At 52.8% G+C, this 15,986-nt stretch overlaps 3 protein-coding genes across 3 annotated transcripts; 2 read left to right on the top strand and 1 right to left on the bottom strand.

Annotated features, from left to right (window-relative positions):
• Positions 1 to 543, top strand: UCRPA7_7466 (hypothetical protein; the record flags this gene model as incomplete). The annotated part of the gene is made up of 1 exon (XM_007919993.1): positions 1 to 543. One exon carries the CDS (start codon positions 1 to 3, stop codon positions 541 to 543), a length of 543 nt encoding a protein of 180 aa, XP_007918184.1.
• A 3,304-nt stretch (positions 544 to 3,847) lies between these two features.
• UCRPA7_7465 (putative arrestin-like protein) lies at positions 3,848 to 5,497 on the bottom strand (the record flags this gene model as incomplete). Its single annotated transcript, XM_007919990.1, has 1 exon — positions 3,848 to 5,497. One exon carries the CDS (start codon positions 5,495 to 5,497, stop codon positions 3,848 to 3,850), a length of 1,650 nt encoding a protein of 549 aa, XP_007918181.1.
• Positions 5,498 to 6,581: 1,084 nt separating this feature from the next.
• On the top strand, positions 6,582 to 8,098 carry UCRPA7_7464 (putative dimethyladenosine transferase protein; the record flags this gene model as incomplete). The annotated part of the gene is made up of 6 exons (XM_007919998.1): positions 6,582 to 6,703; positions 6,756 to 6,801; positions 6,863 to 6,989; positions 7,046 to 7,308; positions 7,393 to 7,431; positions 7,502 to 8,098. The coding sequence occupies 6 exons, from the start codon at positions 6,582 to 6,584 to the stop codon at positions 8,096 to 8,098; spliced, it is 1,194 nt and encodes a 397-aa protein (XP_007918189.1).
• Positions 8,099 to 15,986: the final 7,888 nt, after the last annotated feature.

The raw sequence follows: 15,986 nt of genomic DNA, 5'->3' as shown, positions 1-15,986 counted from the left end.
ATGACTCTATATGCCAATCGACTTAAGAAGAAATTTTCCAAATTGATATCTCTTAAACTTCTTGGAGGTCACCAGGATCTTCTCTCGGGATACTTGAACGGGGTAGGCTGCTCTGTAGTTCCTGACACTGGATCCGACATCATGGCTATGTCCTCCGCATATGCTCGGAAACTTGGACTCAAGATCCGAAAGGGCAGAAGCCACAGATGCAGAGTGCAGTTTGTCGATGGCTCTCTGGGCTTCACCAGTGGTGTGGTGAGAAATGTGCGATGGAAGTTCCGCCAAGAAGATGCACCCATCAAGTGTGATTTCCACATCATGGACGACCTCCCAGTGAACGCCATTGTTAGCAACGCCTTTTTGAACGAGTTCGATGTATTCTCCAAGTATGAGGATTTGATCATCGAACAGGAGCCTGAAGAGGATGAAGCTGGTATTTACGGTATCTCTTTAATTGAGAAATACCGTAACGAAATCCGGTCTTTGGAGGGTCAATATGTCGAAGATAGTGAGTATAAACTGGCCGGAGATCTTCTTCTGTGACTAATAAGGGCGAAGTAACATCAAACAACCCATTCACACCTGAAATGGTGGATCGTGAACGAGCTCGACGGGATGAGATCCGGGATCGTATCAATCAAATACCAATTGCACAACGGAACTCCGACAGAATAAAAGAAAAAGAAAGGCAGCGGCAATGGTCAGAACTGAAGAGGCAACATTTGGCAAATAGGAAAGCTTGACTACCTAGGTAGTAAGTTTCCCAAGAAAAAGGCACCATGGCTCCCGCTTACACTCTGGCATAGCTCTAAGGGTGCCAATTCAGTGCTAAGTCACCAGCAAACTCACTTTCCTTCTCAAAACATCTTTGCAATCAATCAACTTGTTAAATTGTCACCACAATACACATCATCGAGTATTAACTTGAGGGTGTTAACGTGACCTATTACTGGTTTGGTCTTGTTTTGAGGTACAGACATTTTCTACTAACGTCTTTGGCCATATTCTTAGTGTTTTCCAATATGTTGTTTGGAGTACGGACCAGTTGAACTCGCATTCGAGTTTCGGCTAACCTTTGTATTTGAATATTGATGGGAATGCCAAGACCATAGGAGCTGGAATATGGCTACGAAGAATATGATACTTTCCCTTATGGATTCTACCGTAATGCCATCCCCTCTTCTCTGTTTGTAGAGCACAGGAGAACATGTTTTACGCTATGAGCGGTCGAGATATAACTTCTTATACTTTGGTAATCTCTCGACATTATGTTAAACGACGGAGTAATTTCTTGCCGGTTCCGCTACATTAATAGTAGACTCAAGAGTCTTGCCCCTTTGCTTGCTGCTCAACTCTCTACATACGCCGATCAATCGATATACTGTATCTGTCCCGTCTGAAATATCAATTGGAGATCTCGGATTCATTGCCCGATAATCGACTGATCTCGTAGGTCTAAGTATTAAGCCATAGTCAAGCAGTCCATGTATAACACTGTCACCAGTCTGCATACCAGCAGCTCCCAACCACATCATACCAAGGTTATCATAGAACAATGTGGTCTGAGTCATAAAGTTCTCCAAGTGTCTCAAGAGAAGAGGAACAGAATTGCCCACGACATACTTAACAACTTCAAAGTCGTGTTGATCTGCCTCGAGGCCGTTGCTGCCAAGACACTTGAAGAATCCTTCCAATGTTCTCTTGGACTCAGGCCAATGACTTAGACAGGCTACTATCCTGTTATGGAGCTTGCGCTGATCTTCGATCATATTCATCCAGCCAGTTAGAATTTTCTCTTCCAGCTCTTGAGTTGTAAGCAAACCTAACAGCCACAAGAAAACAAATTCCGTAAATTTCTTCCATATGGCTTTTCGGACAACGGGTTGATTCTTCGTGGAATGATCGTGATACTGAGAGACGTTGCAATAAAACAGAATGTCGACAATCAGGTTTCGAAGACCGCTTTTTGCCTCTGCCTCAACTTTTGCTTTTACAGTGTTATGATCATTCGCAGGGAGCGATCTATAAAGGCCCTTGAGCTCTTGGTCGAGATACTCCGAGAGACAAGGTATTGATGCATTTGTTGGCCAAGTGCCCCATACAACACATCCTGAAGTCTTTGGCCTCCCTCTTAGTTCCAGCACGCGGCCGCGTGGTTCAGGCTGCCACCCCTCACGCACATAACTGATACGGCCGTCCTGAGAGTTCTTAAGCGAATTTGCGTCTGGTAATTGGCCATGGACGATGGTATACCATCTATTATCATGTCCAAGATATTTCCTTGGTCGAGACCAGTTTGGAACCCAAGATGGCAACGACGCATCAATGTCCGAGAGAGCTCCGAATGCGGTGCGATGCCATATTAGATTGTCCAAAGATTCAGAATTAGCCACACGCAGAAACAATCCGGTCCAATGTTGCCGATATTCCACTGGAAGGGGGATGCCCGGGTATTGCTTTGAGAGCGTTGCAAGAAGGGCGTAAAATCGGTCTCTGGGATCTGAACATTGGGTGTAATCCAGGTGCCAAATCAAATCTAAAAGATTACCATTAGATATGTGCATGTGTTTTATTGTGGTGAGGGCTAGTCGCGCCTCATTGTCTGGAATCGTGGTGTCGTTGTGTTGGATTATTTGGTCTAGGCCATCTTTTAGCAAGATCCAGCTAATCTTCTTATCACCGACGTGCACACGCACATCATGGCTGAGCGCAACTTCCTGGATAACCCATCGCCTTCGAAACCACGGATGGCATAAGAAATTGACAAGTTTCTGCGTGGTGAAATCACGCAGTCCCTCACTGAGTCCCGGAGGAATAGATCGCCTTCTAGAAGAAGAGCCATCTTGCGGAGCCAACCCTGCGAATGCATGGAGCCGAGAAAATACAGTTGCGGTATCGTCATCTCCCTCACCAAGCCAGACGTGTGTTTTTCGAGCCCTGCGATATATTTGCCCCATGATGGAAACCTGAATGCTCTTTTCGTCTTCGTCGACCTGGTTGATACAAACAGCATCCAGCCACAAGCGGCATGGGGACTCTGTCTTGCGTAGATACCGGAGTATAGTGTCTACATTCTGAGTGATTGCCAGTTTGGTGGATGTAGATCTCGACATGATCTGATGTGTGAAGTTTGGCTCACCCCAGACGTAAGACACCGCGTCATACGATGCATCTGGCCAAGTCGCTGAAGATACTGCATCTCGATCATAAAGAACCAAGTCGCACTCGAGGGGATCGGCTCGGCTCGAGGCTGAGTAAAGAACTAGTACTCGGACAAAGCTCTGATCTGGTAATGCCTCATACACATAAATGGACATTGTGATATTTGCACTACCTCAGGATGTGTTGATGTGGTGTTGCGCTGAGGCCGAGGGTGATCGATCCGGCTGTCACACGACGCCCGAGCCGCGAGCGACTCAAAGGGTGAATGCGTAGTAGATGAACCCAATGATAGAAAAGGAGAGGTGAAGGATACTAGGTTCGACATGCAGCTGGCTGGCTCATGAAACCAATCAAATCGGCTAGCTCCTCAGCCTCACATTGCCGAAGCGACATGATCAGAACCAGCGCCACTTCATAAAGTAATGAACGTATTGGTCAGGGTAATTGATACTGGAAGGAATAAACCAATTTAACAGGGTATTAATCACAATAATCATGGTATATACTGACTGACCAAGCATCGGCCCCCTTCTAACACCTTTGCTCTCTGCCCAGTTCTTGTTCTTGAGTTGTCCTTTACATAGATAACCTCTTAAAGCAAGGTACGTTCCCCTTCTGTATTGCATACATCCTTCAGGGTGCTCTTAAGTCATGATCTGCTCCCGACTCATGTTTTCCGACTGGTTTAGTTTTTACTAGGTAATGAGTCTGGTGCATTCTCATTCGTGACACCGCTATATGCCGGCCGCGTCTGGCCTGCCGGGAAGACCGGACCTGTCATCTCCTCCGCCATTGCCTCGTCGTAACTGGGCGGTGCTTCATCATAAGGCGGCGCTGCGGCACCCGCGCCGGCTTGCCCGGGCGTCTGACCCGGTGCTAACTGCGGAGGATATAAGGGATCTGCTGACGGCACGACCGGCGCCGATTGCGCTGCGCTCGGCCGCGGTGGCGGCCTAGGTCTTCTGACGCTTTGTTGTCTCATTGCTTCAACAAGTGACTCCGGGGGCGCAAGGCCGGAGTACACCTCAACAGTGCTGAAGTGTAGCGGTAAGAAGATGGCCTGCGGGACGATGCCAACTTCTTTTGCTTTTCCGAGGCGGAAATTGGATGAAGATGGTGGTAAGCCCCAACTAACGCCAAGTTTTAACTCCAGCTGATATGAGCGACTGAGGTTGCATGTTATGAAGGACGGCATGACGGTATTGGGAAGGGGCTGGTCGCGCCAAAGTGTGTCGGGGATGACGGTCTCGGCACCAATGGGGTCGTCAGGTGGGCAGAGGGGGATAGCCAGACCGGCACGCGAGGTAACGACCCAGCGGGTGGTTTCGGTGTTGATCAAGTCTTGACAGCGGACGTGCGTCATGCCAACAAGGTCAATTTGAAGGGAGGTAAGATATAATTGTTCTCTGGACGTGACAAGCTTTTTGGCGATGAGGCGGAGGGGTACTGGTTTGTTACAAGTGAGGATGGAAGGGTGTGGTAGGCGGGCCGACATCTCGATAGACGGCGGCTGAGCCTGGCCCTGCTTTCCGTCCTCAGACGGAGTAGGACCGGGGCCGGGGACCTGGTAGCTCGAGCTTCCCATCCCGGCGAAGAAACTAGATCTCTTGGCTCGTTTTGGATTTAGAGGCACTGGCGTCCGTGGTGTGAAGGTGAAAGGCCGCCTGGCGTACGCTTCTTGATTCGTAATTGGCGGTCTAGGCGCTTCTATCGGTAAGAACTTGAAGCCTATCTGGTACCGCCAATTCTCCTTGAATAGACCAGGCCGTTGTATCGTGACTTTGATGTAATAACGAATCTCGGCCTCCCTTGGAAAGCCGTCAAAGCTGGGCGGCAGCGTTTTTGTGACGTGAGGATACATCAATTGCTTGCTCCCGTCCATGACTCTGATGCCTCCGAGACCGAACAGACCAGACCCAGAGGCATATCCGCCAGCCCCAGCGAACCCGCCCATCCTGGCCATGGCATTCGGGTCGCTGCAGGCATTGTTGAAAGGAACCTTGAATCGGAAGGGCCATGCATACTGGCCCGGGTTGAGCATCACCGGCATAGCCACAGACGGCACATTCTCATCCGGAAAGACCTGCTGGACCTTATAAAGGATCTTGTGGCTCTCATGAATGATGTTGCCACTATTAGACGCCCTGCGGCTGTGACCGAGATCTTCCTGTACACCAGCAGGCACGCTCAACGCCGTCTTGGACTCGCCCTCCAGCTTCACAATGACGGCGCCGACCTGCTCGGGCCGGTTGAGGCCAAGAACTATCCGGCCTGTGACCACGTCCAGGTTCGTGTAGAACTCTGGCGGGTTGTCGAGCGCTATGCGTATCGACATGGCGATGTCTGTATTGTCTGCGATTATGAAGCGCAATTCTCTTTCCCTGCGTTTCCCGCGATGGCGTTGCTTGCCAAGTCTCTTGGTCGTGGCTCAATCGAGCTAACTCACGTCATGTATCCGCAACTAGCCTCAAGCACATCAACAATCAGTGGTCGCTGAGTAGAGAAACCAGGCATATTGTTGCCCAATCGCCGGTCTGATGAAATTGTGGATGTAGAGGTCAAAGAGCTGAGACGGCGGTGAAATTCAACGCTTGCCGGTGTTATGGGGCGGGCAGATGAAATATTGGCGGCGATCGATGGGGATGGGAGGGCGACGTGGAGTGGCTGCTAAGCCTCAAATGCACTCGCGTTCGTCCCTGCGGCAAGGCTACCGGCGGCGGCGGAGGCGGCGACAGTGGAATTGCCAATTGATCGTGATGTCTGAAATTGTCGAGATAATCTTGAACAAGATGCGATGCAAGTCTGAGTCTCTTGCTTATGAGCCGTTAAACCGATCTGGACACTTCGAGGATGGATGTATGTAATTTAACGGGCTTACACAGCTGCAGAAAGCTGCCTTTCACTTCGCCTTGCTGCGCCGTTGGACTGCACTTGCAGCAACATGGGTTTCTGGATAGTCTAAGCTCTCACTATTCGATCAAATGTGTTACCTCACAGGATGCTTGAAGTACGAGCTGCCAAATCTGAGCATCATTCCGAAAGCTCATAACATCTCTATGTGTTTGTGATATTTCCAGTTCCGGCTGGTTGGTTGCCTCTTGCATCTGAATGCTCTCTCTGCCGTGGCCGCCGGAGAAGAGTGGGTCCTGGAGTTACAGCACCCTTGCCCCTGTCACCGAGTCTAATTGAACCTACTACTACGCAGTACGATAATCTTGGCGTTCGCGGGGCACACCAGCGATAAGATAAGAATTTTTTAATTTGGAGGGCACCATCCCGTCCTCTTTTCACCGACCACCATCTCGTTGTCGATCACCGTTCCAAGCGCAAACCGCCTTACGACTTGATTTCCCGACTGTTTAGCGAAGAAAGAGAACATCAATGACCTGTATACTGGGGCGGCAGTATCACATTCGACAATGGGCAAGGTGAAGACCCCCAAGCGCGCAGGCGCTTCGTCTTCGCCCTACGACCGCAACTCCTCGAGCGCATCCAAGGCCGCAGCCGCAGCGGCGGCCAAGAACAATGTCTTCAAGTTCAAGTACAGAAGCACGTCACTCCACCGTTATTCACTGCTAATGTTATGTCTCTAGCACAAATGTCGGACAACATATCCTAAAGAATCCTGGTATCGCAGATGTACGTCCAGCAGTCCGTCTAGCCAGATCGAACCCCACGGTGCTGACCTGTTTTTCTCCAGGCCATTGTGCAAAAAGCAGACCTTAAACCCACCGATACTGTCCTCGAAGTCGGTCCAGGTACCGGGAACATCAGCGTCCGAATCCTCGAGAAGGCCCGCCGCCTGATTGCCGTCGAACTCGATCCTCGTGAGTACCGGACGAACATGAGAAAGTGGGAATAGTAGCTAACCATGGGACAACAGGAATGGCGGCAGAACTGAGCAAGCGAGTACAAGGAACACCGGCGCAGAAAAAATTGGACGTACTACTGGGCGACGCCATCAAGCTGGACTTTCCCCAGTTTGACGTCTGCATCAGCAATACCCCTTACCAGATTTCCAGCCCCTTGGTGTTCAAGTTGCTGTCTATGCCGAATCCTCCGAGGACGTCGATACTCATGTTTCAGAGAGAGTTTGCCATGCGCCTGACGGCTCGACCGGGAGATCCATTGTACTGCCGTTTATCCGTGAATGCGCAGTTCTTTGCCAAGATTACGGCATGGGCACCTTGATGTTGTCTTGTTTCTGCCAGCTGCTAACCTGTGTTTCAGCATGTCCTCAAAGTCGGCAAGAACAACTTCAAGCCTCCAGTAAGTCTAAATCACCACCAGCTACGCACCGCCACTCCCCCAAGATACTGCTCTGACCAAAATCTACCAGCCGCAAGTCGAGTCCTCAGTCGTGCGCATCGAGCCCAAGACCGGCAAGGACCGCCCCAACGTCAGCTTCGACGAGTGGGACGGCCTGCTGCGCATCGCCTTCGGCCGCAAGAACCGCACCATGCGCGCCTCCTTCCTCGGCACCAAGGAGGTGCTGGCCATGCTCGAGCGCAACTACCGCACCTACTGCGCCATGAACAACATCCCCGTCGACGACACCCTCGTGGACAACGACGGCGCCGCAGCAGCCGATGACATGGACGTCGATGGGGCTCCGACCGCGAATGGCAAGGCGGACGATGACGAGTGGGGCGGCATCATGGACGTGGACGACGAGGACGCTGGAGGCCAGAATGACGACGACGACACCGACACGCCCGAGTTCTTCAAGGAGCAGGCGGCCGCGGCGCGGGCGAGCCAGCCGGCCAAGACGCCGAGCAAGCGCAAGAAGACGCGCACGGCGGAGCTAGTGCGCAGCAAGATCCTGCGCGTGCTCGAGGGCGCCGACATGACGGACAAGCGGGCGTCGAAGCTCGAGGAGAACGACTTCCTGCGCCTGCTGTACGAGTTCAACAGGGAGAATATACACTTTGCATAAATGTTCAGATTGATTACAGCAGCAGCTACTTTCTTCCTGGTGGTTTGAAATGATGGCGTTTGGGAGGCGTTGATAACCAATTCGAGTTAAGAGGAATGGCTTAGGTAGACAAAATGAATGATGCTCATGAGACAGATTATGCTAGGCTTTGTGTGTTGAGACTTGACCCGAGTTATGACGCTTCAGTTCTAGGTTCGATAGTACGTCACGAGAAGTATGAAAGGCACTGCACCACAAGCACCGATACGAGTGGCAGAATCAAGAAGGATATGATGAGTAGTGGTCAGCTGTATTAGAGCCTAAAACGTAAGCACAGGCTCCTTTCAGGAATCTATGTGCAGGCTGCTAGTATAGATAGATGGTCGAGATTTGTCTTATCTAAACAAGAACATGGGACCGCATGAAATGACACAGGTATATCCCATCGCTGAAACGCCAAAACACCATACGCTCCTATCAAATCCGGGATGATCAAAATAGATCCGTGACAGGACAAAAGAGACCACACCGAGAGAACCGTTTCGCACCCTTCTGAGCCCATCTCGCCCATTCATACACATACACGCCGGTGGAGTTATATCAGGGCCACTGCGCGACTGCATCCCCATCATCTTCATGAATTTTGAATCCCATTCCGTCATTTGAGGCACTCCCCTCTCCATCACCTGGTTGATTCCAAGCCCGTTGAGTACTGGGATATTCCGATGGCTGGCTGCTCATGTCACTGCCATCGGCATCTTCAATCTCAATGTCCAAAGGATCCATGTTCTCTCCATCAGACATGTTGTCCTCAATGCCTGGCCATGGCTCATCCTCAGGCAGCTGAGCGTGCTGCGCGTCTTGGGATGATTGGTGGGCTGCCGGAAGGTGCCTTTGCTGACTCGAGGCACCAGCGGACTCAGATTCAATATCATCCAAGTCATCAAGTTCGTCTTCATAGACGTCGATATCAATGTCAACATCGCTGTCAGCAAGAGCATGGCCTCTCATATCGGCCTCATCTTCCAGCATCTCGCTGTCATCATAGGGGTCCGTTGAACTACCCCGATCTTCATCATCATAATCCATGTCATCATCCTCGTATACATTGATGCTGCGACTGCCCTGGCGCACTTGGGGTGGTAGGTCAAGAGGCGCGTTGCTATACGGAGTAGCGTAGGCAAATGGCGTCGTACGCCTGTCGCCCCGACTGTCATGATCCATGTAGCCTCCCGGCACTGGGATCGGAGCGAGGCTTGGGCTCCGGCTCATACTGAGATTGCTCCATCGAGGGGTGTTGCGAGGTCGTAGGCTGGGCGAACGAGTGGTTCGCCGACGCTGCCTAGAGACAACCGCTGCAGCAGGTACAGCCGCTGGAATACGCGGACTTGGACGCGTGGTAGTCAATGGAGACGACCTTCGTTCATAGGGCAGGTTATTGTTGGCAATGCTATATGATGCAACACGACGTTTGCCTTGCCCTAGTGGTGACAGCACCGCCGGGAGAGTTGGTGGCATAGATGCAGTCCGAACATGCGGCGGTCGAGACCCCTTGCGCTCCCTTTGGATGGCAGGAGACTGTCCTCTCAAAATCACCGGGCTGGTCGATCTCATTTGGGACTGAAGACCAGTGAAGTATTGTTGCGATGACTCATCAGATGATCGTGAGACATGCAGCTGATTGCCATGGCCCTGCCTCAGGCTCAGGCCAGATTGCTGCGGACTTGGGACCTCGTCGAGACGATCATTCCAAGTCCAGTATTCTTCGGCTGCGTCTGCCTCAGGTACTTCAGCACTGCTAGCGCTGCTCTGCGAATCCGGATACACACGACTTAGCTCGCGTAGCTTCTGCCATGTCCACCCAGTCTCGGAACCTCGGTGAACAGGGCGGGCATGATCTTGTAGATATGCCTCAGGCTGTGTCACGTAGAGTCGTTGCATGCCTGTAGCCTTCATAACAACACTGTTCATGAGAAATGCAGCATCCCACAAGACAGGCGTCAATAGCTCAGCAGGAGACAGGAAACGCAGGCGTGAGTCTTTGTGGACCTTGCGTAGTGGCACCCAACTTTGTTGGAGGCCGAGGAACTTGGCAAGCCGAGAGTCAGCAGCATACGGCGACCTATGCACCACCGAGACCGGTGTGGAGGGCATGGCCCGGAGCACGGTGTCGAAAGCGTTACCGATGGCGAGTTGCACACTTCGGGCATCCGATCCGCGGACGGAAATTGTCTTGACAAGACCACGACTCTTCAGTCGCTGATCAATCATGCGACCTGGTGCGCATGCTCTAGGCAGAAGCCAGTCGGAGTCTTGGCCCGCCCATTCAGCCATGTAGGGCGACTGAGGGTCGGGTGTTGCTCTGCTAAGTGTGTTGGGCTGCTGAGTCCACTCCTCGATATGAGACTCACGGCCACCAGACAACCTCTGAGTGGGGAATTCATTTGTCTGGAGCCAGATTCCCTTCAGAGGAAATGGCAAGAAGACAACTTCTACTTCCCAGGGAGAGTTGTATGAAGGCAATGATGCTGCCTGTAGTCTGTTGACCTGAACCTGCAAAGCATGCAATTGGCTGTAAATTTGTGATTGGTCCGCTACGCGAGTTGTAGCGTTCGTTGATACGGATATCACACTATTTGTGGCATCTTCGTCATGCTGGAGAATGCGACGACTGCTGGCGAGACTGGTGTTGTCGTCATTAAGCCTCTTCTCAACGTCTTCCATTCGGGACTCGAGATCCGTAATCCGCAGATCACTCTGATCGTGCTTGTCATGACATTCCTCGTGACCAGCTACAGAGAATGAAGCATTCTCCAATTTATCCAGGCGCTGCTCATGGCCACTGACAGCATTAGAGAGGTTCAGGAAAGCCTCACGGCCCGGTCCACCAGGACCTGGAGAAGCGGAGTCGGCTAGTTCAGCAAGCTCCTGAGTAGTTCCCGGCCTGGGAGTTGCCGCGCCGGAGAGTTGCAGATAGCGGGTCATATAGCTCTCCTCACCAGCGCCTGCATCCGGTGTGTCATGGTCTTGATGTTCATTTATGGCATCTGCATTCTTCGATGGATCGCGAACACTAGGTTCAGGAGCACTACTTAGTGTCTGGAGTCCCTTGCCTGCAAAAGGCCGAAGATATCTCATCTGGCTGGACGAGGTAGTAGAAGCCGTCTGAGATGGCATTAGACACTCAGCAGGAATCGGCGGCAATGGAGTATGGCCGGCCTGGGATTGGACGTAGTTCCTCCAGCTTAACGTATCGGGCATAGAATTGTCCGGCGCAATTACAGTCCTATCATCTTGGGGGACGGTGGCGCCGTCTAACATGTTGGAGGAAAAGGAAGCGAAATTCAAGGTAGCAAAGTCCATGGCGGCGCCTCCGAGGCTAGAAGGCATATTAAAAGAGGCCAGGTCCTGGACCGGGCTCAATGGCTCCCTGTTTCCCCTGGGCTTTTCGTTCTCCTGGCCGGCGGTGACCTCTGGGAAAGGCACCTGCGCTGGCATTGGCGCCTGAGCAGCAGCAGCAGCCTGGACATCATCGTGATAGCAGGCATGATGAGAACACATACACCAGCCGGCCTGGTCCGCGGTGTAGTTCCCTGAGTATGCCGCGCCCGCTGTCTGGCGACTCCAGAACCGACGGCACCCACATTTGGCACCATTGGCTCCTTGGGCTAGATCCACGAAGTTGCAAGGTCCTCCTGGCAGATTGGAATTGACCGTGTTCCGGGCAGCTGAACCATCATTGTAGATATCAAAGAGGAAAGAATTGGTGGGGACGGGATGTTCGAAGGGTGTGGCGGCCATTGAGGCTCGGGGAGGTCATCTCCTGGGTCGGTTGGAATTGGATGCGGCCTGCTACTTTGCGCGCCGGCATAAGAGGAATGGGTCGAAGAGAGGTGAAAGACGTCCAAGGGAAACTCGGCGATATAAAGACGACGGCGAAACCTCCTGGAGCGGCCCCAACCAGACCAGCTGGGCCGCAATGGTAAGGCGGGATCTAGTACATGGCACTGTGGTTGTTAGTCCAGGCTGTATTCAGGCAGGCATCGCAGTTCATGGAGCATCATCCTCAGGCAGAGACTGACCACATGCAGAGTTCCAGGGTGAAGGTGAAGAGACGGGAGTAGGAGGTGAAGCGCGTATTTATGTCTTGTTCAGCAACGCCAGGAAACGAGGCCTGCGACGACTTTGGACGAGCTTCGTAAAAGGGCCGCGCACGGAAGAGCAATGCCAGGCGAGCGTAGGTAGCAGATGGTTGCGAAGACAAGACAAAAGTGAGGCGCAGAAGGGGAGTGGGCAGATGGATTGGAAAGTGCAAGCTTGATAGACATGGACAAGCAACCGAGACGAGGGAAGGAGGGAACGAGGAGGAGGAGGGGTGGGGTTGTTTCTAGTGTACTGTAGGTATGCTGGATACAGGGCACTTGGCAGGTGGGTGCAGGCGGTGCGTTGCCGGTGCGGTACGATGCGGGCGCCGCGTCTAGGGGGGAGCCGTCACTAAAAGACGGGAGTCAAGTACAGTAACTAAGAGTAAGTGAGGTAACACACCCAAAACTGCCAGGGCGCGGCGTGGGAAAAGTGTGGAGAAGAAACCGCGAGGAGGAAGAAGCAATGCGAGTCTGCGACGGACGGACAGAAACAGGCGAACAGCGATGACTCGACAGCAACACAACCCTGCTCCAGGCTGCAGGGATCATCAGTTGAGTTGCAGAAGCACAACTAAGATGTCTACACTACCGGTAGGTAGACTAGGCAGGGGACATTGCTGTCGTGATCCTCCCCGAAAAGAGCGCAAAAAGAAGGCAAAAGAAGGCAACTCTCTTCCTCAGGCTCAGGCTCGAAGAAGAGAGCAGCATCAACTCTTCCGTAAAGCTGGGTCGCCCAATTTTCCAAGGTTTTGTTGTGGAGTTGGGGGGGATGAGATGCCGGAGGGTGAGGATGCAGCTTACAGTGCTTGCATAACCACTTTACACCAAAGAGACGCGTCGAATGGAGGGGAGGGCTGCCAGACGACTGGCCAGCACGCCTCCATCGACAACAACCACAACAAGACCCTCCCTTGCTCGCTGCAGGCTGAAAAGACCCCATTGGCCGAGACTCGTTCGAGGGCCCCTGTCCACCGCGTCGTGGGCTCCCAAGTCACTCCATGAGACTCTTCACATTATCTCTCAGGCGGTGCGGCTCTGTCCACATGAGAACCTCCTCCGCAAGTGACATGCAGCTCGTCTAGCTCCAAACACGACCGCCTCGCCTGTCCCACTCAGCGCTGCCCATCATCCCTCATCGGTGGGTCCAAGAGGGTGGTTAAGTGGGTTTCTACTTGATAGAGATCCAACAACATCATCGTCGTTCTCGGCATCATGGACAGCAGCCGCAACGCCATGGCGTGACAACCGCCACAACTTTGCCGGCTCGGCCAGATCAACTTGCTGTCTTGTAAATACCCCCCGGGCAATTACTCGGGCGCTGCACGGCGCAGCGTCGCTCACTACCCACTTGTGGCACTGTTTCGCAGACACACAGGCCCCCAAATGCTGACGGATTGGAACTTCATAATATGCCCGGACAGTCCGCCTCACTTCCAACCGGAGTCTGGTCGCTGTGCTCCGAAACCGATGTCATGTTGCTTAATCTATATCGACGACGTAGCCCCGAGAACGACAGATCAGTAACGGACACTTTCGGGCTTTCTCCTTCATAGGATGTGTAATGCTGATATTTCATTGTCGTTCATTAATGTAACTAAGTTGTGGTTCTCGTGCCCGACATCTCAGCCGGTTCATATATGTATAAGGTATGTATGTATGCTAGGATTGATGCAGTGTTCTCCCGGATATGCGGACCAAAAATCAATCCCAAGATGAAGAAGACAAATCCCGACGCCAGGCCCGTAAACCGCTGGAGGTATTTAATAGTAGTACAAAGCACTTGCCTCATTGACAAAAGGCTAATGCGCAAAGCTGACTGGGTCATCCCCGGACGTATTATCAGTATCTCATGGTGGGGCCGATCAGACCTCGCCCCAACTTCCCATCGGTCCGGTGCTTGCTATCAAACTGCCCGTGCCAATGCTGCCCCCGATATCCCAGTAGTGCCGACTTGAGTGTCGTGAGCTCACACTCAGGCTGCCCCGCCTGCCTGATCTCCTTGTGCTCTGGCTCGCGCAGCTGGAAGCATGCCGCATCGCAGTCGGGCTGGCAGGCGCCGTCACCTTGAAAGTGCGCCTCTCAGCCTGTCTGGCCCGTGATACTAGGGGATGGTGTTGTCGCACACGAGCCGCTTTTGCAGCTACGTCCTGCGCACTGGAGGTGGCGAGGTGTGACGCACTGGACGTGTAAGGGCCCGACGACGATGAGCGGTTCGTGAAGCGGCTGCGCAAGTAACGGAAGACCAGCTTGATATCAAGCTCCTGCTCCCACTCTTGCTGTGTGAACGCTGCACTTGCGTCATCGCCTACTGCAGATGGCGTCGTCTCCAATGCTGACTCTGCAGTCCGCGACCCAGGAATATTCATTGGCTGTGTCTGCCCGACGGTCGGCTTGAATTGCGGCATGGTGGGCGTGCTGTCCACGACGTTTTTGGCGGGCGAATCGGCCGCATCAACCGCAGCCTCAGGTATCACAGGTAGGCCCGCGTAAGGCAGTGGCGTCTGCTGCATGCGCACGTAGGTTGAAAAGGCGCCGGGGTGGGGGTGAGATGACAGATGATGCACAAGCATGCCCAATTCACGCGCAATCCGGTCCAACATGCGCAGCTGCCAGGACGAGTCACGGAATGACTCTACCTCGCCCCGCATGGTGACATGGCTTCCCGATCCCGTCGATGCCTTAGGCGTTGATGAGAGATCATCAATATCGTCCGGGAGAGCTTCCCCGAAGAGGATGGAAAGAGTCTTGTCGTCGATTCCCATTAGGTCTTCAATGACCCGGCGAGTAAAGCGTGACCATAGCCCATCACGACTTCTTGCCGCTTCCTCGCCATCCTGATCATGCCAATCGCTGCCTGCCAGCGAGGTCTCCGGAGTCGCCTCTCCAACGGTGCTCATTGTCGCAGCATCTTCTGCAGGTGACATAGCTGACCCAAGCTTCTGGGTTGACACCTGTGATTGCCTTCTCCTCCTCGTCTCCCTCTGTATCTCTTCCAGCAATACCCGGCTCTGATCCAAACGCCACTCCTCAATGCGTTTTGTCCTCTCTATCTCTTGCACTTGCTCGCGTTCTATCTCAAGCTGTGCCAATTCCAGGCTCTCTCTTCTCCTCTTCACTCTTCGAGGGTTGAATTGCTCGAAAGCATAGATCCGATCTTGCATCTCCGAGCCCATTGCCTGGTTATCTAATCGGAAGGAACCCAGGCCATCATGAGTCGGTAGAATTGGTATTGACTGTGAAAAGCCATGGCTGTGATCGTTGGGCACCGCTCGAAAGTCCGGTAGGTGGCTGTCTAAGCTGTCAAGCTCCGCATCGTCTTCGATGACGTCGTCGTCAAGAACATCGGATGCCACCACAGAACTGACGTGTCTCGAGTCGAGATCGGATCTTGCAACTGTATTGAGACTCCCGAGGTCACTTAATCGTGATCGGCCAGGTGTGGGCTGTGAATCCTGGACGGAGCTTAGATAGGATGTAGTGGTACCGGCGTCTGTAGCCGGGGAGAAGAGGACCCATGTTTGCGATTCATCGCGGGTTTGAGAGATAGGCGGCACTGGTGTTTGCGATTCGAGCGAATCGGTCTCAACACGGATGATGCGCTGCGTAAGCTGCCTCGTAGGTTGGTGAAAGGCCATTGTTGTTTAGAGTTGTCGTCTCTCGACGATCGTGAGGGGAAGAGAGGGTGTGGGTGGGAAGTGCGACGATAAGGCTCTCATTAATGTTGACGCTGAGGATAAGGTGTGACGGGATGATTCTCGATAGAA

The sequence above is a fragment of the Phaeoacremonium minimum genome, assembly GCF_000392275.1.
Source record: "Phaeoacremonium minimum UCRPA7 unplaced genomic scaffold PA7_03_scaffold_533, whole genome shotgun sequence".
In the NCBI taxonomy this organism is placed as follows: Eukaryota; Fungi; Ascomycota; class Sordariomycetes; order Togniniales; family Togniniaceae; genus Phaeoacremonium; species Phaeoacremonium minimum.
Note: the sequence above shows the minus strand (reverse complement) of the source record. Positions and strands in the feature narration are given on the sequence as shown.